This window comes from Gracilinanus agilis, chromosome 1 (assembly GCF_016433145.1).
Source record: "Gracilinanus agilis isolate LMUSP501 chromosome 1, AgileGrace, whole genome shotgun sequence".
NCBI lineage: Eukaryota > Metazoa > Chordata > Mammalia > Didelphimorphia > Didelphidae > Gracilinanus > Gracilinanus agilis.
This window is the reverse complement of record NC_058130.1, coordinates 312,475,701-312,503,259: the sequence shown is the minus strand read 5'-3', so window position 1 is coordinate 312,503,259 and position 27,559 is coordinate 312,475,701. Positions and strand designations below refer to the sequence as shown.

At 36.8% G+C, this 27,559-nt stretch overlaps 1 protein-coding gene across 1 annotated transcript in view; it reads left to right on the top strand.

Annotated features, from left to right (window-relative positions):
• The window catches only part of FAM81B (family with sequence similarity 81 member B), a 93,116-nt gene that overhangs the window by 53,468 nt on the left and 12,089 nt on the right, over positions 1–27,559 (top strand). The window contains exons 6-7 of the mRNA XM_044680493.1: positions 10,418–10,547; positions 13,087–13,193. Of these exons, the coding sequence (XP_044536428.1) occupies positions 10,418–10,547; positions 13,087–13,193 (237 nt within the window). The remainder of the gene's footprint in view (positions 1–10,417; positions 10,548–13,086; positions 13,194–27,559) is intronic.

Below are 27,559 nucleotides of genomic sequence, written 5' to 3'. Positions count from 1 at the left end.
TATAAACCTTCGCCATTTGCCTGCTGGTTCCATAGGCCCTTGCCTAGGTGGGCTGAGTGACTGTTGGAGCCTAACTGCCATTTCCAGCAACTATAACCTCCTAGTAGTTAAACTTGGTCTCCCTACCTTGTTGGGTCCTGTTCATCTGTCATTCCTGTCTCTCTCACCCCAGTGTGAACCCACAAATAGTAATAGTTAATGTCCCTGATAACCCTCCATTACAATTCTGAGGCTGTAAATATACACCAGCAATGAGATGAATGCAAATGAAGGCCATTGCCACTTTGAACTAAATATGACCATGAGCAATCTGAGCCTTGTCTGGCTCACTGACACATTTTAGGAGTGATCCATTTTGACAGAATTTTGTTTTTTTCCTAACTCTGCCTGCCTTACACTACCGTCCTGCTCCTCTCAAATAATAAACTTTGTAGATTTCCTCTCTGAACTTTTACAATAGATTTAGTCTCCACATAAAGAAAAGGCAATTTTTGTATTGCATTCTGAGCAAATGTTTGTTATAAAGGAGAGGACCACAGAAGGATAAGGGGAAACCCATAAGACCAATTGCCCTAAGACTTTAAAAGAGAGCCTGTATTAAGCTCTATCTCTGAAGACACATAGAGGAGCTTTGTTGTGGTCATGAAGTTTATTGTTCATAGAAAAAAATGAAAAGGAAACCAGACTAAATATCCTTGTATGAAGACAAAAAAAAGAAAGAAAGGAAGAAGAGGAAGGAAGGAAGGAAGGAAGGAAGGAAGGAAGGAAGGAAGGAAGGAAGGAAGGAAGGAAGGAAGGAAGGGAAAAAAAGGAAACCAAACTAAATACCCTTGTATGGAGACAGTCACCACCAATCATCACCTTCCTAGCTCCCTATTTTAATTCCCTTCTATGTTCGGGAGAGACCAATAACCTACACTTATAGGCCATAAAGGAAAAAGATGGGGAAGTGCTTTCACACCACCCCACTGCCCCATTTGAGGTTCAAGGCTCAAAAGAAAGTGTGGATCAGGAATTTAACCATGTTTTCAGAACATGTAATAATCTTGGGAACTATTGCAGCTACAGTCCTCACTGGTTCTTTTCCAGCTCATCCACCGCTTATCATCTGCCCCACACTGTGACAGCTTCTCACTAATCACTTTATTGTTCATGGAGTCCTACTTTTCTCTCTGCCTCTGGTAGCACCATTTTTTTTTAAACATTTATTAATATTGATTTTTAACCTGTTTACATGCTTCATACCCCTACTTTCCTCTTCACCCCCCCACAACCCCCCCACCCATGGCCGATGCACATTTCCACTGGTTTTGTCATGTGACCTTGATCAAGACCTATTTCCAAATTGTTGGTGGTTGCATTCATGTGGTAGTTTTGAGTCCACATCCCCAATCATGTCCACCCCAACCCATGCCTTCAAGCAGTTGCTTTTCTTATATGTTTCTTCTCCTGCAGTTCTTCCTCTGAATGTAGGTAGCATCTTTACCATAAATCCCTCAGAATTGTCCTGGGTCATTGTATTGCTGCTTGTACAGAGGTCCATTACATTCGATTTTACCACAGTATGTCAGTCTCTGTGTACAATGTTCTTCTGGCTCTGCTCCTTTTGCTCTGCATCTCTTCCCAGAGGTCTCTCCAGTTCGCCTGGAACTCCTCCAGTTTATTATTCCTTTTAGCACAATAGTATTCCATCACCCGCATATACCATAGTTTGTTCAGTCATTTCCCAATTGAAGGACATACCCTCCTTTTCCAGTTTGTTGCCACCACAAAAAGCGCAGCTATAAATATTTTCGTACAGGTCTGTTTATCTATGATCTCTTTGGGGTACAAACCCAGCAATGGTATGGCTGGATCAAAGGGCAGGCATTCTTTTATAGCCCTTTGAGCATAATTCCAAATTGCCAGCCAGAATGGTTGGATCATTTCACAACTTCACCAGCAATGCGTTAATGTCCCAATTTTGCCACATCACCTCCAGCATTCATTACTCTCCCCTTCTTTCATTTTAGCCAATCTGCTAGGTGTGAGGTGTTACCTCAGAGTTGTTTTGATTTGCATTTCTCTAATTATTAGAGATTTAGAACACTTTCTCATGTGCTTATTGATACTTTTGATTTCTTTACCTGAAAATTGCCTATTCATGTCTCTTGCCCATTTATCAATTGGGCAATGGCTTGATTTTTTATACAATTGATTTAACTCCTTGTATATTTGAGTAATTAGACCCCTGTCAGAGTTTTTCGTTATAAAGATTTTTCCCCAATTTGTTGTTTCCCTTCTGATTTTGACGACATTGTTTTTGTTTGTACAAAAGGTTTTTAGATTGATATAATCAAAACCATTGAATTTACCTTTTGTAATTTTCTCTAACTCTTGCTTGGTTTTAAAGTCTTTCCTTTCCCAGAGATCTGATAGGTATAGTATTTTGTGTTCACTTAGCTTATTTATAATTTCCCTCTTTATATTCAGGTGATTCACCCATTCATTATTTCCCTTGAAATTCTTGACCTTTTGTTATTCCAAATGAAATTTGTTATAGTTTTTCCTAATTCAGTAAAGAAGTTTTTTGGTAATTTGATAGGTATGGCGCTAAATAGGTAAATTAATTTGGGTAGAATGTTCATTTTTATTATGTTAGCTCGTCCTACCCATGAACAATTAATGGCTTTCCAATTGTTGAGATCCAGTTTTATTTGTTTGGAAAGTGTTTTGTAGTTGTTTCAGTATAATTGCTGTGTTTGTTTTGGTAGATAGATTCCCAAGTATTTTTTTTAAACCCCTATACTTCGGTGTATTGTATCATAGGTGGAAGATTGGTAAGGGTGGGCAATGGGGGTCAAGTGACTTGCCCAGGGTCACACAGCTGGGAAGTGGCTGAGGCCGGGTTTGAACCTAGGACCTCCTGTCTCTAGGCCTGACTCTCACTCCACTGAGCTACACAGCTGCCCCTATTCCCAAGTATTTTATATTGTCTAGGGTGATTTTAAATAGTGTTTCTCTTTCTACCTCTTGCTGCTCTAATGTGTTGGAAATATATAGAAATGCTGATGATTTATGTGCATTTATTTTGTATCCTGCCACTTTGCTAAAGTTGTTGATTATTTCTACTAGCCTCTTAGTTGATTCTCTAGGATTTTTTAAGTATACCATCATATCATCTGCAAAGAGTGATAGCTTAGTCTCCTCCTTGCCTATTTTGATACCTTCAATTTCTTTTTCTTCTCTAATTGCTATTGCTAGTGTTTCTAGTACTATGTTGAATAATAGAGGTGATAATGGGCATCCTTGTTTCACTCCTGATCTTATTGAGAAGGCTTCTAATTTATCCCCATTGTATATGATGCTTGTTGATGGTTTTAGGTATATATTGTTTATTATTTTTAGGAAAGGTCCTTCTATTCCTATACTTTTCAATGTTTTCAATAGGAATGGATGCTGTATTTTGTCAAAGGCTTTTTCAGCATCTATCGAGATAATCATGTGATTTTTGTTTGTTAGACTGTTGATATGGTCAATTATGTGGATGGTTTGCCTAATGTTGAACCATCCTTGCATTCCTGGTATAAATCCCACCTGATCATGGTGGATGATCTTTTTAATTACTTGCTGGAGTCTCTTTGCTAATATTCTATTTAAGATTTTTGCATCTATGTTCATTAGGGAGATATGTTTATAGTTTTCTTTCTCTGTTTTTGGTCTACCTGGCTTTGGGATCAGTACCACATTTGTGTCATAAAAGGAATTTGGAAGGACTCCTTCTTTGCTTATCATATCAAATAATTTGTATAGTATTGGGATTAGTTGCTCTTTGAATGTCTGATAGAATTCACTTGTGAATCCATCAGGTCCTGGTAATTTTTTCTTAGGGAGTTCTTTGATGGTTTGTTCAATATCTATTTCTGATATGGGATTACTTAGGTATTCTATTTCTTCTGCTGTTAATCTAGGCAATTTATATTTTTGTAAATATTCATCCATATCTCCTAAATTGTTATATTTGTTGCCATATAATTGGGCAAAATAGTTCTTAATGATTGCCTTAATTTCCCCTTCATTAGTGGTGAGGTCTCCCTTTTCATCTTTAATACTGTCAGTTTGGTTTTCTTCTTTCCTTTTTCTTATTAGATTGACCAGTACTTTGGGGAGAAGAAGGGGGAGGGAATTCATTAGGTCCTTTAAAAAACAAAAAGAGGGGAATAACAAGGAAGGGGGCAGAAAGGGAAGTCAATCAAGGGAGGGGATAAGGGATACCAGTTCAAAGCAAACCACTGGTTTAAAAGGAAATAGTGTAAGAAGAAGGGGTGGGTCTAGGGGAGGATACAAAATGTCAGTGAATGCACAACTAACAATTGTAACTCTGAATGTGAATGGGATGAACTCGCTCATAAAACGGAAGCAAATAGCAGAGTGGATCAGAAACCAAAATCCTACCATATGTTTTCTACAAGAAACACATATGAGGCGGGTAGACACACACAAGTTCAAGGTTAAGGGTATGAGCAAAATCTTTTGGGCATCAAATGAGAAAAAGAAGGCAGGAGTGGCTATTATGATCTCTGACAAAGCCAAAGTAAAAATAGATAGGATTAAAAAAGACAGGGAAGGTCATTACATCCTGATTAAAGGCAGTATAAACAATGAGGAAATAACACTGATCAATATATATGTACCAAGTGGTATAGCATCCAAATTCATAAAGGAGAAACTGGCAGAGCACAAGAAGGAAATAGATAGTAAAACCATAATAGTGGGAGATCTAAATATTCCTCTGTCAGATCTAGATAAATCAAACCAAAAAAATAAATAAGAAAAAGGTAAGAGAGGTGAATGAAGTCCTAGAAAAATTAGATTTAATTGATAATGTGGAGAAAAATAAATAGGGACAAAAAGGAATACACCTTCTTTTCAGCTGCACATGGTACATTTACAAAGATTGACCATGTAATAGGGCATAGAATCATTGCAAACAAATGCAAAAGAGCAGATATAATAAATGTAACCTTCTCAGATCATAATTCAATAAAAATAATAATTAGTAAGGGCACCTGGACAGGAAAATCAAAAACCAATTGGAAATTAAACAATATGATTCTCCAGAACCAATTTGTCAAAGAAGAAATCATAGAAACAATCAACAATTTCATTGAAGAGAATGACAATGATGAGACATCCTACCAAACTCTGTGGGATGCAGCCAAGGCAGTACTCAGGGGGAAATTTATGTCCTTGAGTGCATATATTAACAAATTAAGGAGGGCAGAGATTAATGAATTGGGTATGCAACTCAAAAAATTAGAAAGCGAGCAAATTAAAAACCCCCAGATGAAAACTAAATTAGAAATACTAAAAATTAAGGGAGAAATTAATAAAATCGAAAGTAAAAGAACTATTGAATTAATAAATAAGACTAGAAGCTGGTATTTTGGTAGCACCATTTTTAGAAAAATTATAGTTCAAGAGGAGGAAGGAGACAAGCAAAAAGAGAGGGCACACAATGTACAGACAGAACAGTTTTACCCTATGACATGACTTCTCTCACTATAGAGAAAAGCAAAGGCTCATCATGACTCCTGGTAATTAGAGAGGGTTAATGTCTCTCTAGTGCTAATATCATTAGAATTTCTTTGCCAACCTCTCTCCATGAATCATCTCCTCAGCTCCAGAGAAAACAATTCAGAAGGATGGAAGGAAAAGCAGAGGCACCAGGTTACACAAGCATAGGGGTAGAGTTTGAGGCAAGGCACAGAGAAAGGAAATGTAAGATGAACGGGAAAGATAGACAAAAGCTAGATTGTGAAAACCTCTAAATAGTTTTTATCTAAGAAGAAACAGATAACCAGTAATGATTTTTGATCAGTGAAGTGACACTGCACTGTAGTTTAATAAAAAGAATGTTTGATTTGGCATCAGACTGTGCCTAAATACAAGTCTTTCCTCCATTATTTAGTAATGGCACAGCTAAAAACAAGTCAATTATCCTCCCAGAAAATCAGTTTCTTCACTTTTAAGATGGAGATAACAGAAGTATAAGATTTGTTGTCATTGAGTTATTTTAGTCTTGTTTGAGTCTTCATGATCCCATTTGGAGTTTTCTTGACAAAGATTCCAGAGTGCTTGGCTATTATCTTCTCTAGTTAGTTTTAAGTATGAGGAAACTGAAACCAACAAGGTTAGGTGACTTGCCCAGGGTCATACACATAAAAAGTGTCTAATTAATTTTGAAAATCACTCCTATTATGTTTCCCATACAGATTTCTTCTGTATTCAGCTGCTCTTAAAAATTTCATCTTAAATTCAATTTCTACTTATAGAAAACTTTGGGTTCTGAAGTATTGAGTCCAAATATGATAGTTCAACAGACCTCTTCCATTTTCAATCTAAATTCTTAGAGGTATTGGACTTAGTTGCTCCAAATCCCAAGGATTTTTTGCAGATTTGTTTTCCCCTCCATTGCAATTTCCTTTTTTAGATATTCTCTTTTCCATTCTTTTTTGGGAGAAACAATAGTCCTTGTAATCTGTGGTCATTCTACTCCATAATGGAGCAGATTTTGAGGTTAACTAGATTAATCCTCTAAGTGCTGTTGTTGTTTGCTCTGTCTTTTTACAGGAGAAAGATTTCAATTATCTGCTGGCTGAGGGTTCTCTTTACTACTGAAAGTTTCCTAATACTTCTCTAATAGAGAGGTTTGTTACAGAGTCATTGTCTACATTGTTATCTATTTTCTTTTTTCAGCCTTGATAGTTGATTTGAATAGGTTGAGTTGGATTTCTTATAAGTGCATACAGCATTTTTGGCATAAATTTTGCCTGTTCTAAGTAGTAGATAATCCGCCTACACAAAAACAGTCCATTCTGAGTGAATCCCTGAAATGACTACATAACCAATCACTTAGCATCTTTTTAAATATTGTCATTTTATTATTTTGTGATACTGCTCAGTGCTCACCATGTCTAGCCCCTTCTGAATATTTTGGAAGAAAATATTAATGATATTCAAAAGTGAGTACTTGGAGTAGTCTAGAAACCTTTATCCTCTTTAATTTCTTTATTAGACACTATATTTTCTAACATTTTTTTGTCATCTCCTATGCCTCTGTCACCAAATGTAAAGGTATATATTTACTTGATTCAGAGAATCTTGTCAAGTTATTTACAGAATTTCTCTACCTTATTGTCCTCTGAAACAGATACTGGCAAATGCACTGCAATTATATTCTTGATGGTCTATTTTTTAAATGCTCATTGTAAGTACCTCAAAGCATGATAATCAAGTGTCCCATAAAATTATGTTTCTTATTACCCTATATGAATGATGAACTAAGTCAAAGCTAGAAGCAGAGACAATCTGGTCAGTTCATGGTCAGTTCACTGGAGTCAGTTCATACAGATTTCCAAGCATGAGCTTAATACATTTTTAGCAAGAACATTTTATATCTCAGAAATTAACAAATTGTTATAAATTAGGGCTTGATTTTTTTGTTTTAATGATTGTCTAAACTAAAAAGTGATGAAGAAATATTAATAATGCAGATTAAAATTAAATGTGTGTCATATGACTTTGGAGAATTGGTTATTAAATATTCACCATTAGACCCAGAGTTGGGAGGAATCTTCTTCCTCTTCTGTATTTGTCCTCTAAGGGAGAACTTGGCTTCAAATGCCACCTCATCATTACCCTCTGCCACTCTGATTAGAAGGTGGAACCATGAACTCCAAACTCCCATTTAAAGAGAAAGTTCAGCTCAAACATCTCGTTTCTGAGCTGGATACTTTGTTTTGGGACTTCTCTGATCAATTTCTCTACTCTGCACCCCATTGGGTACCTTTCCTCCACCCCCAGCTTTTCAGCTTCCTTTTGTGTTTTGTCTACCCTCATTGGGGGAGTTGGGTGGCATAATGGGTAGAGCACTGGGCTTAGAATCAGAAGGACTCATCTTTGTAAGTTCATATCTAATCTCAGACACTTTCTAGCTATGTGACCCTAGGCAAGTCACTTAACCTTGTTGGCTCATCTATAAATTGAGCTGATGAAGGAAATGGCAAACCACTCCAGAATCTTTGCCAAAAAAATGACTGAAAATGGGGTCATGGAGAGTCAGATATGACTGAAAGATGATTACTCTCTATTGAAATGTAAGATCCTTGAGAGCAAGGACTGTTTCCTTTTTTTTTTAATTTCATATTTCTATCCCCATCACTTAGAACACACAACATATTGGAGGCACTTATTAAACATGTATTGACTGACTGTGAGATGTTCTTTCTGAGTGACTTGTCTAATAGGGTTATATATAAGCAGCTGAGCTTGAATTTTAAACCATCCTTTAATTTCAAATTGCAGCACATCACTGCTCAGTCTCCCACTTAGTTATCAACAAGCAAATTAATGTCTATTGACATGTCAAAAACTGTGCCATTCCTAGGACCTTCTGGCTCTGTTAGTTCAGAAGTACAAGACCCAACAGGACTAAAGGCAATTTTGTATTCATATTTGTTACATAGGGTGGCAAAGCCAAAGAATTCATAGCCTAGTGGGCCACTCTATTGAAAATGAACCTTTGTGTATGTGCTAGGTCAGTCCTTGGATAGCAAACCTAGTCTATCCCCAGACCCGTACTCAAAGCCTTCCTGACCTTCTAAAAAATGCCATTCCTATGCTCCACTGGTATAGCCTTTGAGAACACATTTACTTCATGCCATTACATGGAGAAGAACTTTTGAAATGGATAGATGACACATTGTAAACATACTCTATCCAAGAGATAGCTTTACTGAGTCCCTTGGAGGTGCATATCTGCTTCTGAAAATGAGAGCTAGGGGAGCATATGAGTTTTTGACTGTAGAAGTAATTCTATCAATTGTATTTCCAGGAAAACTAGGTTAAAAGGGGTGATCACAAGTGGTGTAGAAGGAAGAAGGGAATAGAAAGAAGTCATGGGATCATAAATTTAGAGCTAGAAAGGATCTCAGTGGTCAGATGAAGGAACTGAGACTCAGAATAGAGATAGCCCCTACTTCAGAGGGTTGTGGCAGCTAGGTTTTATGGTGGATAGAGTGCTGGACATGGAGTCAGACTTGGACCAAGTTCAAATCTGGTCTCAGCCTCAATTTCCTCCTTTATAAAGTGGGGATAATACTAACACCTACTCTCAGGGTCATTTTGAGAATATAAAATTTAACAAATCTAAAGTCTTTTGCAAATCTTAAAAAACTACATGAAAGTGAGTTTTCATTATTATTTGTAAAAAACATAAATATGAGCTATTATTACTTGTAAAAACAATATAGTTCAGTTTCATACAAAGATTTCTTTTTTTGTTCTTTCTATAATGAAATGCTCATGTTTTTTGATTTTTTCATTCATAATAAAATCAAATTGAAATTTAAAAAAATATTTATGCAAGGCAGTAAGTGGGAAAGTCAACATATGACCCTAGTCCCTCAGACTTCAAATCCAGTATCTTTCATTAGAATAAAAAATAAGCCAAAGAAATAACAGGAAGACCTTCTTCCTTCTCACAAGTATTTCCTCATGAATTACAACAGTTAGAAACTCATTTGGGTTAATTAAGTCTCCTTAGAAAATACAGATGGTCAGCTAAAATCCAGCTAAGACCACTCAGGAAGTAAGAATATTGATTTGAGCTGGGAGGAAAAAGACATTTTAGATTAAGAAAGATTAAGAAAGAAAGTATGGGTAGGGAAAGAAAATATGCCTAGTCAGAGGGCACCATAAGTACCCTGGAATATGGGAGATGGTAGGAAAAGAGAACTAAATGAGAGAGGAGGAGGAGGAAAGAAAGAGTCAAAGAGAGGCTTATTAGAAAAGGATCATGAAGAAAGCAATGATGAGTTTTGCCCATTTTATAATTTTTCCCTGGGTGCTGGTAGTGAGTCAATGTGGCTGAAAACCATTGCTGCTGCTTTTGCTAATGCCTATATTGAGGTCCTGACCTAATTTGGAGAGCTTAAAACATCCGTTTTGACCAATCCAGCCCATTCTCTTCAATCAAGTTCATTCAATCCAGCCTCTACTACTCAGCACAGTATTTCTTCATCTTCCACTGGAAAGAGGAGAAAAACAGGAAAAGAAAGGAGCAGAAGACATGAACATATACTCTCTCTCATCTCCCTCTTTTTCCTCAGTCTGAGGCAATGCAGTGTTGAAAAGATTTGCCACCCAAACCACCCTTCACCCCGTTCCTTTCTAATACTCAGGGCTGGGGGGACAGAATCAAGATGGTGGTTTAGTAGCAGCAAAAGCCAAAACCACTCTGACTACTCTTCCATAATAATCTTTTAAATGTGCTTCAAAAAGACAGGAATCCAAATCTAATACTCAGAGTCTTCTTCCAATCCTAAAAACTTTCTGATGATATTCATCTTGTGATTTATTTCCTTTCTACTACCAGGTGTGATGCAAGCATTGCAAAGATCTCAGGAGATGTGAATGTCATCAGGCATGAGTACCAGACAGTTGAGAAAGATATTCAAGCACTCAGGTCTGTCCTGGAATCTTTTTGCAAAACCGTGGATGTGAAGGTGAGCAGCAAGAATTGGAGTGAAGGCTTTTCGTTTACATATTCCTGCTATAGTCCCCTCTTCAAAAATGTCAGCTTGGACAAGAACCTTCCTATTCAACCCAGAGGGTATGTTGCTGGATGCCACCTTGATAGCTATTCTATTATTACTCGTTTGGAACCTCCCAAAATGCTAGGGACCCACAGAGTATTATCATATGGCAGTTCTTAGAGATTATAAATCCAGCACCTGTAAGTTCTTATGTAAGCTGTATGAATAGATACAGATACAGATATAGATATATAAACATATATATGTATATATATATATAGCAAAAAACATATATACATGCCATTTTTATAACATCCTATGGATCACGGACTTCTTGAAGCTGGAAGGAAACTTAAACAACAATAGGTTCTTAATGTGGGCTCCAAAAACTTTTTTAAAAAATAATTTCAGGGGCACCTAGATGACTCAAGTGGTTAGAGAGCTGGACCCAGAGATGGGATGTTCTGGGTTCAAACCTGGCCTCATATACTCTGGGCAAGTTATTTAACCCCCATTGCCTACATCTTCCCATTCTTCTGCCTTAGAACCAATACTTTGTATTGATTCTAAGACTGACAAAAGATAAGGGTTTAAAATTTATTTTTGCTAACTGCATTTAAATTTAGTTGATTTCTTATACATAATCCTATATATTTCATTTTATGCATTTAGAAATATTATTCTGATGAGAGGTCCATAAAGCTTCAGTAGATTGCCAAAAAATGTCTATGACCAAAAAAAAAATGGTTATAGATCTCTAATTTAGTTTAAACTTTCCATGTGGACAATTGAAAAAAATCAAGGCCCAGGAAAGTTAAGGGATTTGCCCTCAGCTAGACAGAAAATTGAGTAATTGAGTCAAAACTGGAAGCCAGGTCTTACTTGATTTAATATTAATCAGCAAGAATTTATTCCCTACCAGGCACTGTTAAGAGGTATACAAAGATAGAAATTAAATAGTCCCTGCCTTGAAAGGGCATGTATTCCATCAGTGAGAGAACACATACATTTTATAATCATTTACAAAATAAATAACAGTAAATTTCTGGTGGGGAGAGCAACATGCTTCCCATTATTCTTCAGCTGCCTTATCAAGTAAGACCAAATGATATTTCAGAGGCACATCTGCTCCCAGTTTTGGCTAATCTTGTCCCTAAGTCAGAGTTGGGCATAAGTTCTGGTGTGGGTAATAAGATGGAGCCTCTCAGGTCCTTCAGCTGAAAAAAGTGTTCAACTCCAGCAAGATTCTCTTAGGTTCTTTCTATGCTATAAGAGAAATGTAACCATGGCAGCAGTTATGTTCTATTGAATCCAAAAAGAGAGTGGATAAAGGTGTGATCTGAAGATTCATTGATCTGCTTCCCTGACTTTCTTCCTTCCTCCCTCCTCTCAAATTCTCCAGATTTTCTTTCTTCTTCCTGGGGGTAGGTCTGGCCCAAGATTCTAAAAGGTGAACATGAAGCATAATCTACCTGATATTAAAGCCAAGCCTTTGGAGTCCAAGAGCTCTCTTATTCCCAAGATAAATAATATTATTTTTATAAACTAAAGCATTCCCTCAAAATCCATTTCAGACACTAATTTTCAAGCTGAAACAGACCTCATTGTTCTGTTGTTTCGGACATGTCCAACTTCTCATATGACCCCATTTGAGGTTTTCTTGGCAGACACTGAAGTGGTTGGCCATTTCCTTCTCCTGTTCATTTTACAGAGAAGGAAACTGAGGCAAACCCTGTTAAGTGATTTGCCCAGGTTCACACAGCTAGTCTTGAGGCCATATGTGAACTTTTGAGTCTTCCCAACTCTATTAAGCTGCCCAAACCTCATCATTTTAAGTGAGTATGTTCACCTTTTAGGATCTTGGACTAGATCTTTCACTAGATAGAAGAAACAGTAGCTGAAGACTTAAAAAAAAAAAAAAAAAAAAAAAGATGTGAAATCTACATATCTATTTATTTATTTGCTGTTACTAAATGCACATTTTGTTTAGTCCCAGAAATGTCTACTCTCTGGGTTACATATATATTTATTTTTTAATTTCATATGTTCCGGTAAAAGGCTTCAAGCCTCTAGAGCAGAGAGGGTAGGGAAGCAACATTTCCAGATCTTGCCAAGCCCCACAAGGACATTGTTTGAATTCTGTCTCCCTCTCACTGGCTCTGCCCCTACCCAGACACCATCTGGAGCAACTTTGGGTGCTCCAAGACTATTCCTACACCTCCATTGGTATGATTCCTACCTACAGTGGAAAACTGTACTATACCTCTTGAAGTCACTAGGTAGCCAAATATCAAAAAGAATATTCCCGTTACCGAAGAATGAAGCAACCCATAATATTCTTCCCCTAAGGCAACCTCTGGAACTATTGAGTCAAATTCATTCGAAAAGCTTTTTCAAATGCAATCTTGTCTTAAATGCAAGCCCTGCTCCTCTAGGAATAACATGTAGCTAATGTAAGTACTGATAGGCTGGCTCACCCAGGTGTTCCCTGTTGTATTACTTTCATTAGGTAATACAGCTATTAGGAAGGATAGACACTTACAGCTTGGAGCAAACCTCAAATTTAAAGACAATCCAGGGGGATAATAACCATGAATTGCAACTTCTGAATTTCAAGTAAGTGAATGGAAGATTTTTAATTATGTTAAATGCATTCCGAAAAAGAATTTTGCTTATCAAAGACATTGGCATACAACAAGGAAGCAATCTTAAGAATCTGAACCCAGCCAAGAAACAGAGAGGCCTTCTAATGCAAAATATATTCTAGAAAACCCTTGGTAATACTGACAATTGAGGCTGAAATATGCTGTTAAAAATGATGTCATTCTCTTTATGTTCCTAATTCTTGAATATGCCCTGATTTTGTGTGATCATTTTAACTGTCACATAGTTTTCTAAGAAATAATCATTCATATGGTTACAGGGCTTTAAGTTTACCAAATACTTTATCCACTACAAAGTATGTTGTTTTATTAGCTTTTTTCAGTTTTGTTAGCTCTGTTTTACAATTGAGAAAACTAAGTCCTTGAGAGGTTAAATGCCTTGTCCAATGGAAGTAAGTGGAAATTTCCAAGAGGTAGATTTGGGCTTCTTGTAAGGAACAGCTCCCAACAATTAGAGCTATCCCAAATTGCAATGGACTGCCCCAAGAGCCAATGGGCTCATTTGAGGTCTTCAGGCAGAAACCAATCAATCAATAAGCATTGATTAACTGTCTGTTTTGTGCCAGGCACTGTGCTAAGCCTGGGGAGACAAAAAGAGGCAAAAGTCAATCCCTGCCCACAAGGAGTTCACAGTCTGATTGGGTAGACAATACAACAAATATATACAAAGCAAGAAATAAACAGAACAAATGGGAAATAAAGAAGGCCCTAGAAAGAAGAGAGGGGAAAGATTCTAGTATTAAAAAAAAAAAAAGAGGGAAGGAAAGGATTTTATTTGGTACTTTAAAAAAGCCAGGGAGGTCAGTAAGTTTAAGTTGTTTTTCTTCTCTATGTATTTTCTGTGTTCTACATTAGTCACTATTAGCATGAATTAAAAAGTAAATATACTTTGAATATATAAGTATTTTATAGTTATGTTGATTTAATGTAAGATCATACAATTGAAAGGAAAAAAAGAAGATATTTACAAAGATGAGATTAGATCCAAAAGCATTTAATTTTTTTTTACTTCTTATTTGTTTGTTTGTTAAAGTTCCCAGATATACCCCTCTCTCTCCTCCAAGGACTTATTGTGTGCCGGATACTAAGGATAGAAATACAGAAGTGAGACAGTCATTGCCCTCAATTCTAAAGAGCAGAGGGATGGTACCACAAAGTCACAGATAAATAACACACAAAAATATATACATATATATAGTAGTATAGTAATATATAGCATATATAGTATGATAGTATAGTATATATAATATGATATATAGTATAATTTTGTACATAGCATAGTATATATAGTGTGGTATATAGTAGTAAATATATTTTATAGTACATAGCATAGTAGTGTATATATAGTATAGTACATAGCAAAGAGTATATATAGCATAATATATGGTATATATGTAAATTTTATCTATGAACAGTTAGTCCCCCACACCCCTCAAAATATATAAATGCTATATATATATGTGTATATATATATATTAATATATGTACTACATATATGGTATTTATCTATAAACATGTAGTCCCTCCCACTCCTCAGAATATATAAATAATATATTTACTCTACATATATATAGTATTTATCTCTGCATGTAGTCCCCCCACCCCCTGAATGTGTATATCTTGGTGGGGAGGGGGGGATGTATAATATGTAAAGTGATGGGAAGGCAGGAGTAGGTAGTAATGCCTGAAAGAATCAGAAAAGGTCTTCTGAATGAGGTGGCCCTTGGGCTGAGCTTGGAAGGATTGAGGGATTCCAAGAGATGGAAGTGAAAAGAGAGTCCAGACCCAGGAAAAGCCTGTGAAATGTTCTGGAGGTAGAAGAGGGAATGTCATGGACAGGGATCTACAAGTGAGGTGGTTTGGCCAGAGTATGGCCAAATTTTGCCTATCAGTGAGCAATTTGAAAAAAGACTGAAAAGCTAAGTTGATGTCAGATAGTGAAGGATTTCAAATGCCAGAAATATTTCTAGTTTATCCTAGAGTCAGTAGGGAGCTGTTAAGGCTTCTCAGGCAGGGAGGTGACTCCCCCCCCCCCCCCCCCCGCCCAGCCTTTAGCACAGTACCTGTCTTGTAATAAGTGCTCTGTAAATGTTGATGGTTAATAAGCCTGTCTTTTTCTAAAGTTGATTTGGAAATTGTGTAGAGGATAGTCTAGAGGGAACCAGGCTAGATACAGAGAAACAAGTTAATTTAGGAGCTAACTGTCTGGCTCAGTATCTGTATTAGTCATTAATCAATAAACTATGTATGTGCCAAACCTTGTACTTAGCACTGGGGACACATATTTTTTTAAAGTCCCTTCCTTCAAGGAGCTTACAATCTAATTGTATAAGCCAACACATAAAAAGAAAACTGAAAAGGTATGGGAGGTTGGGGGAAAAGGTACCAGAATGGGGGGAGTGGTAACATCCAATCCAAGGAGTATTGGTTGCTGGTCACTGAAGAGATAACTGGTCTGGGAGCCCTCTGTGTAGATAGACTTTGGTATTTGCTCTACTCTTCAGTCTTCCAATCAGAGAAACAAAGGGTACTATTGCACTAATCCAAGGAAGAAGTGATGAGGGCTTAAACTAGCTCAGTCATGGTGTGAATGAAGATGTTGTTGAGGTAGAATCAACAAGACTTGGCAACTGAGGAGGTGGGACTGAAGAAGAGTGAAATATCCAGGAAGAATATAAGATTATAAACTCGGGGGGCGGGGGGAAAGGAAAATCAATGATCCCCTTGACAAAAATAGAAAAGTTATGTTTTGGTTGAGTCTGAGATGCCTGAGGAACATCCAAGTGGAGATTCAGCAGTAAGAGATGTAGGAATGGAACTCGGAGAAGAGTTGAGGGTTAAATATGTAGATCTGAAAGACATCTAAATAGAGATGAGAATTCATACCAGTGTTTGGAAAACTCCAGGTTTGTTTTTTTTTTAATAATTCTCATTTGTTTCCTATTAAGGCATCAAAAATGATAATAATTTTAGGTGCAGTTAGGTCTTCATTTCAAATCTGACCTCAGATACTTCCTAACTGTGAGACTCTGCGCAAGTCTCTTCACCCCAGTTGCCTAACCCTCTCTGTTTCCTTGGAACCAATACTTTGTATTGATTCTAAAATGGTAGGTAAGAGTTTTAAAAAATAATAATTTTAGAGGATTTTTTTCTACCAAAATTTTATAACCTGAGGGTTCAACCTCTGTGGAAAAATCTAAGTACCTCTGGTTTGTAGGATCAGACATGTTGTACTAGTGGGGGACCATACAGGTCATCTAGTCTAATTTTACAGTTATGAAAAGTCATGCTCAGAGAGGTTTAAGAACTCAATCATGATCACACAGATTGTATGTGTGTGACAGAACTGGGATTTGAACCTTTTTCCTTCAAATCCAATGCTCTTTACACTACACCATGAACCTAGGACTCAATAATAACATCACCAAAAAAAGAGGGAAGAAAATATAAGACAGTCTTGAAGGTGTATCTTCACAGAAGAGTGAAGATGCTCACAAAGAAAGCCAAGAAAAATCTGTCCAACATATAGGAAGAAGAATGAGAGAGCAATGTCACAAAAAATACATACAGAGGAAGGAGGTAGCTGGCAATGCCAAATATTGTGGAGAGAATTAACACTGAGGAAACTGTTATTTCCAATAACCTTAAGAGAGATCATTGATAAATTCGAAGGAACCATTTTAGTCCTCTAGGATAGGGGCCAAAATCATTGCACAGTCTTGAAACTTGAGTGGGAGATGAGCAGATAGGAGCATTGAGTATAAATAACTTTTTCTAGGAGTTTGGATGTGGAAGAAAGATAGAAAATAGTTTGAGGGGATGGAAGGGTCAAGTGAAAATTTTTTAAAGATGTGTTGATCTGGAAACATGTAAGCAGTCAGCAGAGGAACAAATGAATAAAAAGAAGTTGAAAACTAAGACAAGAAAAGGGAAAGGTTAGATTCCCTAGGGGAGACCAGAGAGGATAGATGGAAGGCACAAGTAGAGGAATGTAGAAACCATCAAAAAGAAGAGACAACAACTCCTAAGACTGGAGCAAAGAACTGAAATATAGAATTGGAAATAAGAGGGAACTTAATACAAATGAACTCATTTTCCAAGAAAATAAAAGGCAAGGTTTCCTGCTGAGATGGAAGAGGAATGGTAGAGTAGATACTTTCAAAGAAGATAAGGTTTGGAATAGCTGTTGTGGGGAATTCATTAGAACAAGAATCAATGGGGTCTATGAACTTGGATGAGAAAAATAATTGTCTTTATTTTCACTAACCTCTGAAATTTAGCATTTTGTTTAATTATTAATGTAGGCAACAAACATTCTGAGAAGTGGTTAATAGTTTTCACCAAACTGCCAAAGGGATTCATAACATGAAAGGTTAAGAACTCCTGCATTTAGAGAGTTAGAGTAGAGCAAAAGGTTTGGTGGACAGTAATGAAGACCTGGTACAGGTTGGACAATACAATTTATAATAAACCTAGTTGACACAATTATGTGACTTCTAACAGCATTCAAGAGCACGTGAACAGGAACAGAGAAAACAGATGGTAGGACTAATCTAGGGCTAAAGTCTTTAAAAAATGAATAGTGGCAAGGGGTTCCTAGGGAAAGAGTATAGTATAAAATTAAAAAGATAAGAAATGATCTTATAAGAATGATGGGGAAGGGAACTTAATATATAGAAGGAAGAGAATCAGAGAATTTTCAGTAGAAAGGGAACTCTGATACTTTCTAGTATAACTCATAACAGAAGTAGTACTCCTACTTTAAACTCAAGTGGACCTTCAGGTTTTGAAGACTTCTGCATCTATTGATATAAGCATATTTTTATTTTCTTTATTAATATAGTCTATTGTGTTTATGTTGGTCTTAGTTTGAAATACCCATGCATTCTTAAAATAGATTTAACCTACTGAGAGTGAATACTTGCTAATTGTATTGCTGAAGCTTCTTTGCTAAATATTCAGTATTGTAGCATTTGTTATAAAATTTCATTTGCTATAAATTTCCCTTCTCATTTTTACTTTGGAAATTCATTTTTCCTCTCATAAAAAAATCAAATTAGATAATGGCTTGTCATTTAGTGACCTTCAAAAAAATGCTCAGCTTTTTTTTGTAATGGGTAAAAACGGGTTTTTTGGTTGAATATTAAAAGGTTTGGTCACCAGAGGATTGAACAATTATCAATCCCCAATTAAAGAATAACCTCAAAATGCCTTTTATGGAAAATTTACTTACAAATGAGAAGAGGAAGAAGAAATAAGGAAATAAGAGAGAGGATAAAATAGGATAAGTAATCTAACATAGTAGGTAATTTGCTCTGATCCCCTAGTTTAATCCAGGTAGATTTAATTAACTCAGCCAAAGGAAATCCAGCCTTGATCCCAAAGCCAGAAACTCAGAGGGCAGAAGGGCCCCGAGGCAAATGAAGCAAAAACTTCAGTCATATAGTCTCTTTGAAAGGGAAGTTCCTTAAGAGAAGTTCAGGAAGATTCAGTCTTTACACTCACCACATGGAATTCCAAAGGAAAGATTTAAGAACAATCTCACCAGCTTCAGAGCTCCTTCAAGTCCTGGTCACCAACCAGAAGAGCTCCTTCAGGTCCCATTCCCAAACCAGAAACCCCAGGCCCAGGTGACTGAGGTCTCTTTTTATTATTTTTTTAATATTAAGCCCTTAACTTCTGTGTATTGGCTCCTAGGTGGAAGAGTGGTAAGGGTGGGCAATGGGGGTCAAATGACTTGCCCAGGGTCACACAGCTAGGAAGTGTCTGAGGCCGGATTTGAACCTAGGACCTCCCGTCTCTAGGCCTGACTCTCAATCCACTGAACTACCCAGCTGCCCCCAGAGGTCTCTTTTTAAAGGGGCCTCTTTTGAATCACTTCCTGTGGCCTCCTCTTAGTTTACATGTCCAATCACAACAGACACTTTTCTTAGGTCTGCCCCAGAGGCAATCAGTAAATTCTGATTTGTTACTCATTCTAGGACACATGGATTACAGACCACCCAACTTGTGAGTTAAATGGAGATGTTTTCACCTTTAGTGATTAAATCTAAAGATGGGCAGGGTATATTTAATCTAATTATCACAATTTGTCATTTTTGTTATAGTTGTTTTTATTTATGCTTGTGTCTTCTTGTTTTTCAGTGTTTCTATTTTTGTATTTAGTCAAGGATTATCTCATTTGATGATTTTTCTAGTTTCATGATTCATTGCTCTTCCATTTATCTGTGTATTTAGGGATACACATTTTCCTCTAAGGATATCTTTGGTTATATCTCATGTTTTGCTATTTTCTCAATGTTATCATTCTTTGAGATTTGTTATAATTTTCATTTCTATGATTTATTCTTTGGCCATTCTTTCTTTAGGATTACATTATTTAGACTCTATTGAAGACTAAATAGTTTCTTCAGTTCTTATTGATTGCAATTTTATTGTATCATGATCTATAAGGATGTTTAATATTTATGCCTTTCAACATTTATTTATGAGTTCCTGGAGCTTTCTAGTCATGGACTGGAAGTAGGGGAGTGAAGAGACTGAACCCACTACCTCCCAAAGTGATCCATTCTACTATGAGAGAGCTCTAACTGTTAGTTTCAAAAATTTTCCTCACATCAAGTCCAAATTTGTCTCTCTGCAGTTGGCCATCCATTACTTGTAGTTCTGCCCTCTGGAGCCCAAGTCTAATCTTTCTTCTACATGACAGTCATTCACATAATTGAAGAGAGTTATTCATTCCATTCTTCAGGATAAATGTTGAGGCCCCTTACCATCCCAGTTATCCTATACTAAATATGCTCTGGGCTACCAATGCACATTCCTAATATATACCCAGGACTGAAAACAATTTTGCCAATCTAACCAGAGCAGAGTATAATGCAACAGTGACTTCCTTATTTCAGGATACTATCTTTTTTTATACAGCATAAAATCACATTTGTTTTCCTGGCTTACTACTCTTAATTGATAAACATTCAAGTATGTGCCAAGTATTGTGTTAAGCACCTCACACGTCTCAGTTGTGTCCAATTCTTAGAGGTCTCATTTAGGGTTTTCTTTGCAAAAAAAAACTACTGAAATGTGGTTTGTCATTTCCTTCTCCAGCTCATTTTAAAGATGAGAAACTGGTAGATAGGGATAAATGACTTTCCCAGGGTCACACAGCTAGTCAGTATCTGAGATCATATTTGAGCTTAAGAAGATAAGGTCCTCTGACTCTAGACCTGGCACTCCATCTACTTTGCTTCACCTAGTATCTGGGTGTTAAGCACTAGAGATAAAGAAAAGAGGCAAAAGACAGTCCCTGCCCTCAAAGAGCTTATAATCTAATGGCAAAAACAGCACACAAACAAATAAATACAAAGCAAGCTACAAAGAAGATAAATAGGGAAAAGAAGTTCTCATTTATCCAAATTATAACAAAACAGACATCAGAGAGGGTATACATAGGAGAATATAAAACAGACAATACAGAATGTAAAAGCTCTCTCTTTGGAAACAGGATAACTCATCTCAATTTAATTCAGGGTCCTGGATCTCACCGAAGATCCAAGGGAAACTTTCTGAAGTCTCTAGAGTGGAAAGGTGAGGATAGGGATATGATGGTGACTCCCTATTTCTCTCATGGATTCTGAGAGTCTTTTCCTTCAACAACCTGAAGTAGGAGTGGCCTCTTCCTCCTCACTCTCAAAGCTGGAAACCAGAAGGACTAGAGAACATCTACACCAAAGTGCCTGCCAACTTATAATATATTTCTATTTTTAAAAAATAAACTTCTCAAAACAAACTCTTAGAGATTTTTCCCCTAGAAATTTTTGTATTGTAAGTGGCTAAATTTATTTTTTAAATACTATTTTTTGGGGGAAAAAAGGATTTAATGTTCCAGTAAATACTGTCCTTTATAATGGATTTCTAAAACCACATTGTCTGGACATTCTCTAGTGAGTTGAGACTTTGGCACTGAGCACAGACCTGACCAAAAAAAAAAAAAAAAAGAAAGAAAGAAAGAAAGAAAAATAACACAGGCTTCATCAGCTAAAACCCTCCCATTGGACTACTTGTCATTAATCAAGTTCACAACCCTTACAAAATGACCTTAATCAGAGACATAGCAAAGTAATGTACTGAATTTACAAACAGGATGCTTATGAAGCAAGAATCTTGGTCAAGATGAAATGCTTCCATCTTGAAGAGAAACTTGGCCAAGGCAGCTGCTGCCTGTCACTCCCCAGATAATTCTTTCCTACTAAGGCTATTTGTTTGGCAGTGATTTCTCAAGAAAACAACTCACTCAATGGAGCAAAGGAACAGATTCAGCTCTGGAGATAATCATGCTAAGCAAGTTTTTAAAAGCCACCAGAGAGCATGAATTTGTATTTTTAAAATACTGAATAAATCAAATTGACATTTTCTGTATACCTACTATGTACAGATCGTCATGCAAGGAGGGTAGTTAACAAAGAAAAGCATTATACCAGTATGGAAGCCATTTATAAGTCTGCCCAAATTGAACAAAATTCATTGCTAGATAACATATAGTTCTTTCCTCACCCTCTCTCAATTACCCCCTGTATGTATCTTGCTTGTACATAATTGTTCTAATTTTATTCCCTTTGGTAAAGATTGAATTCTTGAGAGACAATATTTATTAAATTTAAGTTAATTTATTTATCAGCTGCTCAAGAAAATCTAAACAATAGACTCCCCCACAAACCAAATGGACACCAAGGAGAGTGAGTGGGGCAAAAAGATATGGACCAAATGAGAGAAGCTGGACCAAAGGAGCCCACATGGTCAGAGAACATAACTTCCTCTAGCACAGGCCCAACTCTTGATATTCCAAGAGGTGTGACAGGTAAATAGCCATTGAAGAAGTAGATTGAGACTCCAATTCCTCCCTCATTATTTCATCTCTGGAAGAGGCAGGTCTCAAGAACACCAAGAAGTCCCTTTCTCCCCACCATGTGGCTGGATTGACATGGTTACCAAATGCATGGCTTTAGAGCTTGCTGACTTCATTACCTAATCTTTCTGGTGGGTAGAGTGGCCCCTTGGCCATACCCTAAATCCTGTTAATCTCAACAAAGATCTCAAAAGAGATCACTCAATCCAGTTTTGTAGCCTAGGAAAGAAACTAATTTAGGAACCAACTGTTTTTTGGGGTGGAACTAAAGAGAAAATTATTTCACACACACACACACACAAAAATCCCAATTCAATATTACTTTTGAATGTGAGCTCCTTAAGGACAAGGACTGCCTTTTGGGACTTTTTCCTTTGTATCCTCAGCAGTTAGCATATGCCTCTCACATAGTAGGGATTTAACAAATGCTTATTGACTACATTTGACACCCCAGACAAAGGCAAACTCTTGGTACTGTGAATAAATAAGTGGGAAACTCTTAGCTAGGTTCTAAGCACAAGATATCCATGAAACTGAGAACTAGACAGGTGCTTCATTATGCCAGATAGAAATTAAGTACAAGGAGAGTATGATTTTTTTAAAGAAGGATATGACTTGCCAAGGAGGCTGGAGAAAATTTCTAGGAGAGTAGAGCTAAAAACACCTTTTTAACTTATTCCTAATTAGAAACTCTAAATATAATAGTAAATCATTTTTGAGATGGACCATCCAGAGACAAATTGATGCTTTGCCTGAATAGTTATCTTGGAACTTGTCTCTTGCTTCTGGAATAAGCTTTTAAAGCTTACGCTCTAAAAAGCTTCCAAGGAAAGAAAAGTCCCTTATTCTGTTATAGCAATATCAATCTTTCAGATAAAATTCCAAAAAAAAAAAAAAAAAAAAAAGATCTGCCATTTGTTTCAGGGAGTCAAATTTCCAACCACAGTTTCCCACAAGTCTGTATGAGAATGGTTCTCTTTTCTTAAGTGGGCCTCCATTTGATACCATTTTCTGATATTTTAGGAAGACTTTGAGATCACTTTTTGAGGAAGGAGATTTAGAGATTTAGCTACTATAAGTCCAACCCTTTACCAAAATAGGAACCCTTACTTGAAGATCTACTAACTTCTGTAGCCCATTATACTTTTATGTTCAGTTGTTTCAGTCATGTCCAATTCTCTGTGACCTTATTTGGGATTTTCCTTGGGAAAAATACTGTAATGGTTTGCCATTTCCTTCTCTGGCTCATTTTATAGATAAGGAAGCTGAAGCCACAAGATTAAGTGACTTGTGCAGGATAACACAGATTGTAAGTATCTGAGGTCATATTTAAACTCGGGAAGATGTCTTCCTGACGCTAGCCTTGGTTCGCTATCCATCTCACCACCTGGCTGGTCCTACACTTTTAGGTAGGGAAATGTTTGTGGTTTTTTTCCCCTAACAGTATACTTAAATCTACCTTTCTACATTCTTATTTGATAAACTTCCATTCATTATTTGTCCTTTTGCCTTCTGAAAACTCAGCAGAACAAGTCTAATCCCTCTTACAAATGAAAGACCTTTAAATAAATGAAAACAAATGACATGTACCCTATAAGTTTTTCTTTTCCAGACAAAATATTCCCACTTCCTTCAGTCAAACAATATGATCTTCGATGCTCTTATAATCCATTTTGCCCTCTTCTGAATGCACTCTAATTTACAAAGGTCTTCCTAAAACTTGACACCTGGAATTTATCACAGTATTTTACAAAAACAAAGAATCTTATTAGATTTCAGAGCAAGGTAGAACAAGTCTAATCCCTTTTACAGATGACAGACACTCAATTCTTGAAGACAGATATTAAAGCTTGCCTCTTCCTCCTCCTGGTGGCTCAGTGGATAGATCACTGGACCTGGAGCCAGGAAGACCTGAGTTCAAATCCAAGACTCAGACACTTCCTAGCTGCACGACCTTAGGCAAGTCATTTAACTTCTGATTGCCTGACAAAAGGATCCCATGGACCCATTTGAGAAGGAAATGGCAAACTGCTGGGGCATGAAGAGTTACAAATGACTGAATAACTGAACAACTCTATCCACTTTCTCTGGGTCAAATGACCTATATCTTTCAACCAATCTTCATATAACATAATCTCAAGACTGTTACCATCCAGTTTATCATCCTCTGGATACTCTCCAACTTATCAATGACTTTCCTAAAATGCAATACCCAGAATTCAACATGGTACTCCATATGTGTTCAGACCAAAGGTAGATACGACAGAATTATTCCTTCCCACGTCCTAAATTGTGTGATTCTCTTAATGTAACCTAAGTTCAAATTAAATTATCACTCTTGATTCCTAGAACTTGTAGTCCACTAAAGCCTCAAGGCCTTTTTTCTAACAAACTAGCATTTGGTCTCATTTCCTCAGTCTTGTACTTCCAAAACTGATTTTTTGAATCAAATATACATCTTGCCTTCAAGTCCTGCTTCTGATCCTGTGTGACCATGGGCAAGTCTCTTCCTTGTGCCTCAGTAAAAGAAGGACGAGATGGCCTCATTGGTCCATTCCTGCTCCAGCTCTACAATCCTCTATGAGCCTATGGCTTTACATTTTTCTGTAATAGATTTTATTTTATTAGATTTGGCCCCAAATTCTCAACTATTGATATCTTTTGGGATCTTGACACTGTCTTCAGTGTGTTAGCTAGCCCATCCAGCTTCGTGTCTGACAAGTAGGTATTCCACATCTTTATCCAAATCATTAATTAAAATCCATAAGAACACAGCAATGAGAACAGATCCCAAGTGCACTCTGCCATATTCTTGCAATTTGACATTGAACAAAATTAATTATACTTCAGGGATCCAGTCATTCATCTAGTCCTGAAACCATTTATTATCTCTCCATCTTATGCATAAGCAAGAGATACTTTATCCAACATTTAGATGGTAACTAGGTATATTATATCTATGACATTCTCCTGAGCCATCTGTCTCATTAATATGCCATGTCGAAAAAGGAAATGAAAGTTAGCCTAGCATGATCTATTTGTTTTAATATAATTAGATTTTCTTTTCTGAGAATTTAACAACATGTAAGCTTCTACATAGATATTAAATTTAACAAGTTAATAACTAAATTGCTTCATTTATGGCTTCTTCTGCCCTTTTTTTCCTCTACATTTTAAATGTTTTATTGATGCTTTTTCATCCATATATCCTCTACCCAATTACCCACACATTACTAATAAATAAATAAATATATATGCATATATATATATATATGCATTTATATTCCATTAAAGCAAATACACACATTGGCCATGCCTGACAATGTATATCTCTTTGTGCATCTTTTCTGTCAAGAGGGAAAAGATAGATTTCATCTTGGATCTTTTGTGCACAGGTGCGTGTACACGCACGCGCGCACACACACACACACACACACACACTCTGAGTATACTACTTTAATTGGAATTCCAAAGATTTTTTAAATGGTTTTACTTCACCTTATAGATGTGATCATTGCATTATCTCTTGGTTTTGCTCATTTATTTCATCCTGCATCAGTTATGCATTTCTTCCCTTATTTCTCTGATTTAATCATATTTCTTATTTCTTATGGTGTGAGATTTTCCATTACAATCATAGACCACAATTTGTTTAGCCATCCTTTAAGTGATAGCACTTCTTTTTGTTTCCAGTTCTTTGTTACTTAAAAAGGGCTGCTGTAAATATGAGTCCATGACTTGCTGTTGATAAAGGCAAATTGACTCCTAGTGGCCTCACTGATTCCCTTTTCTAGATGCTCACAAACCACACACTATAATCTCCCATTCTACTAATGAAGTCCGATAGCCATAAATAACCACAACATGTCCCATGTCATTACCCCAGGCACTTTGGTCTCCCTCCCTTTTTGTCTCCCTTCCCTCCTCACAAGTGCAGCAGAGTGACTCAAGGAAACCACGAGTGGGGGGAGAAATAATCAGCTAATTCCAAAAATAATATTAGTTTATGCATGCAGAAAGCCTGCTATTATTATTAAAGCAAATTAATTAGAACTTCTCTTTCCACCTTCCACCATTAAGGATTCACGTTCCCTCTGGACGCTTACTTTGGATACAAGAGTGCCCTTGTTTCTTTCACCTGATTTCACCTGTATAAACATGCTGGAGTGGGTGGGTTCAGGTCAATTGACTGCAAGATCAATCTAACTAATTTTAGGAGAAATGTTAGTGTCTAAGATGTGAAAGGCATCGCATTAGCATCTGAATAAATAAAGACCAAAACATATTAAAAACAGTAGTTTGCCCAATCCCAAGCCCAAAGACCTGATACTGGAGGACGCTTTACATTCTACTGGAGAATACCAAATATAAAACAAACAAACAAACAAAAATTTTATTTAAAATATATATTTTTTAAAATACCAAATGTAAGTAGTTAAGTAAATGCAAGATAATAGATGGGAAAAATAAATAAGCATTTATATAGTATCTATTAAGTTCTAGGCATTATTCTTTACAATTATTTCATTTTGTCCTCACAACAACTTGAGTTAGGGATTGTCATTATCCTCAATTTACAGTTGAGGAAACTGAAGCAGGCAGAGGTCAAGTGATTTGCTCAGGGTCCCCCAGCTAATAAGCCTCTGAGGCTAGATTGGAACTCAGGTCTTCCTTGACTTCAGACCCAAGGCTTTAACCACTTTACCCACCAGCTGGAGAGTTAAAAACTAGAGGCTCAGAAAAGACTTTGGGTAGAAGTCTCAGCTGATCCTTAACATAAGCTAAGGAATCTAATAGATCAAAGTGAGAAGGGAGTAAAGATTTAGAAACAGATTAGATATTGCAGGGGAAGACAGAAGAGACCCCTGTGAACCTGGATGACTAACTATAAGGACTGAGTGACCCCCAAGAGACATAGAAAAGTTAAGATAAGAGGAGAGTTAAAGAGAGATGAAGGAGGATATCAGTTGTCTGGACACAGGGTTTGAAATATCTCTGGCATATCTAGATAAAAAAATCCAACAGACAGTTGAATTGGTATTCAAGCTACAACATTAAGGCAGGATATTTATATCTAGAAGTCATCTGCATAATGGAACCCATAAAAACTGGTGGCAACACTAAGAGGATAGTGGGGAGGTGGGAGGCAAATAATGATCCACGAGGGAGACTGAGGAATGGTCAGACAAATAGGAGGTCCAAGAGAGAGCAGCATCCAGGAAACTGGGGAAGAAAAGAGTATGCAGAAAGAGGAAAAGACAGACAATATTAAAAGCTGGCAAGATCAAGGAGGATGAAACTTGAGAAATGGCCATCAGATATAGCAGTGAAGAACTTGTTATTATCCTTGAAGAAATCAGTTTCAGACCAGAGAAGGAATCAGAAGCCAAACTGCAAAAGGCTGGAAAGTGAGT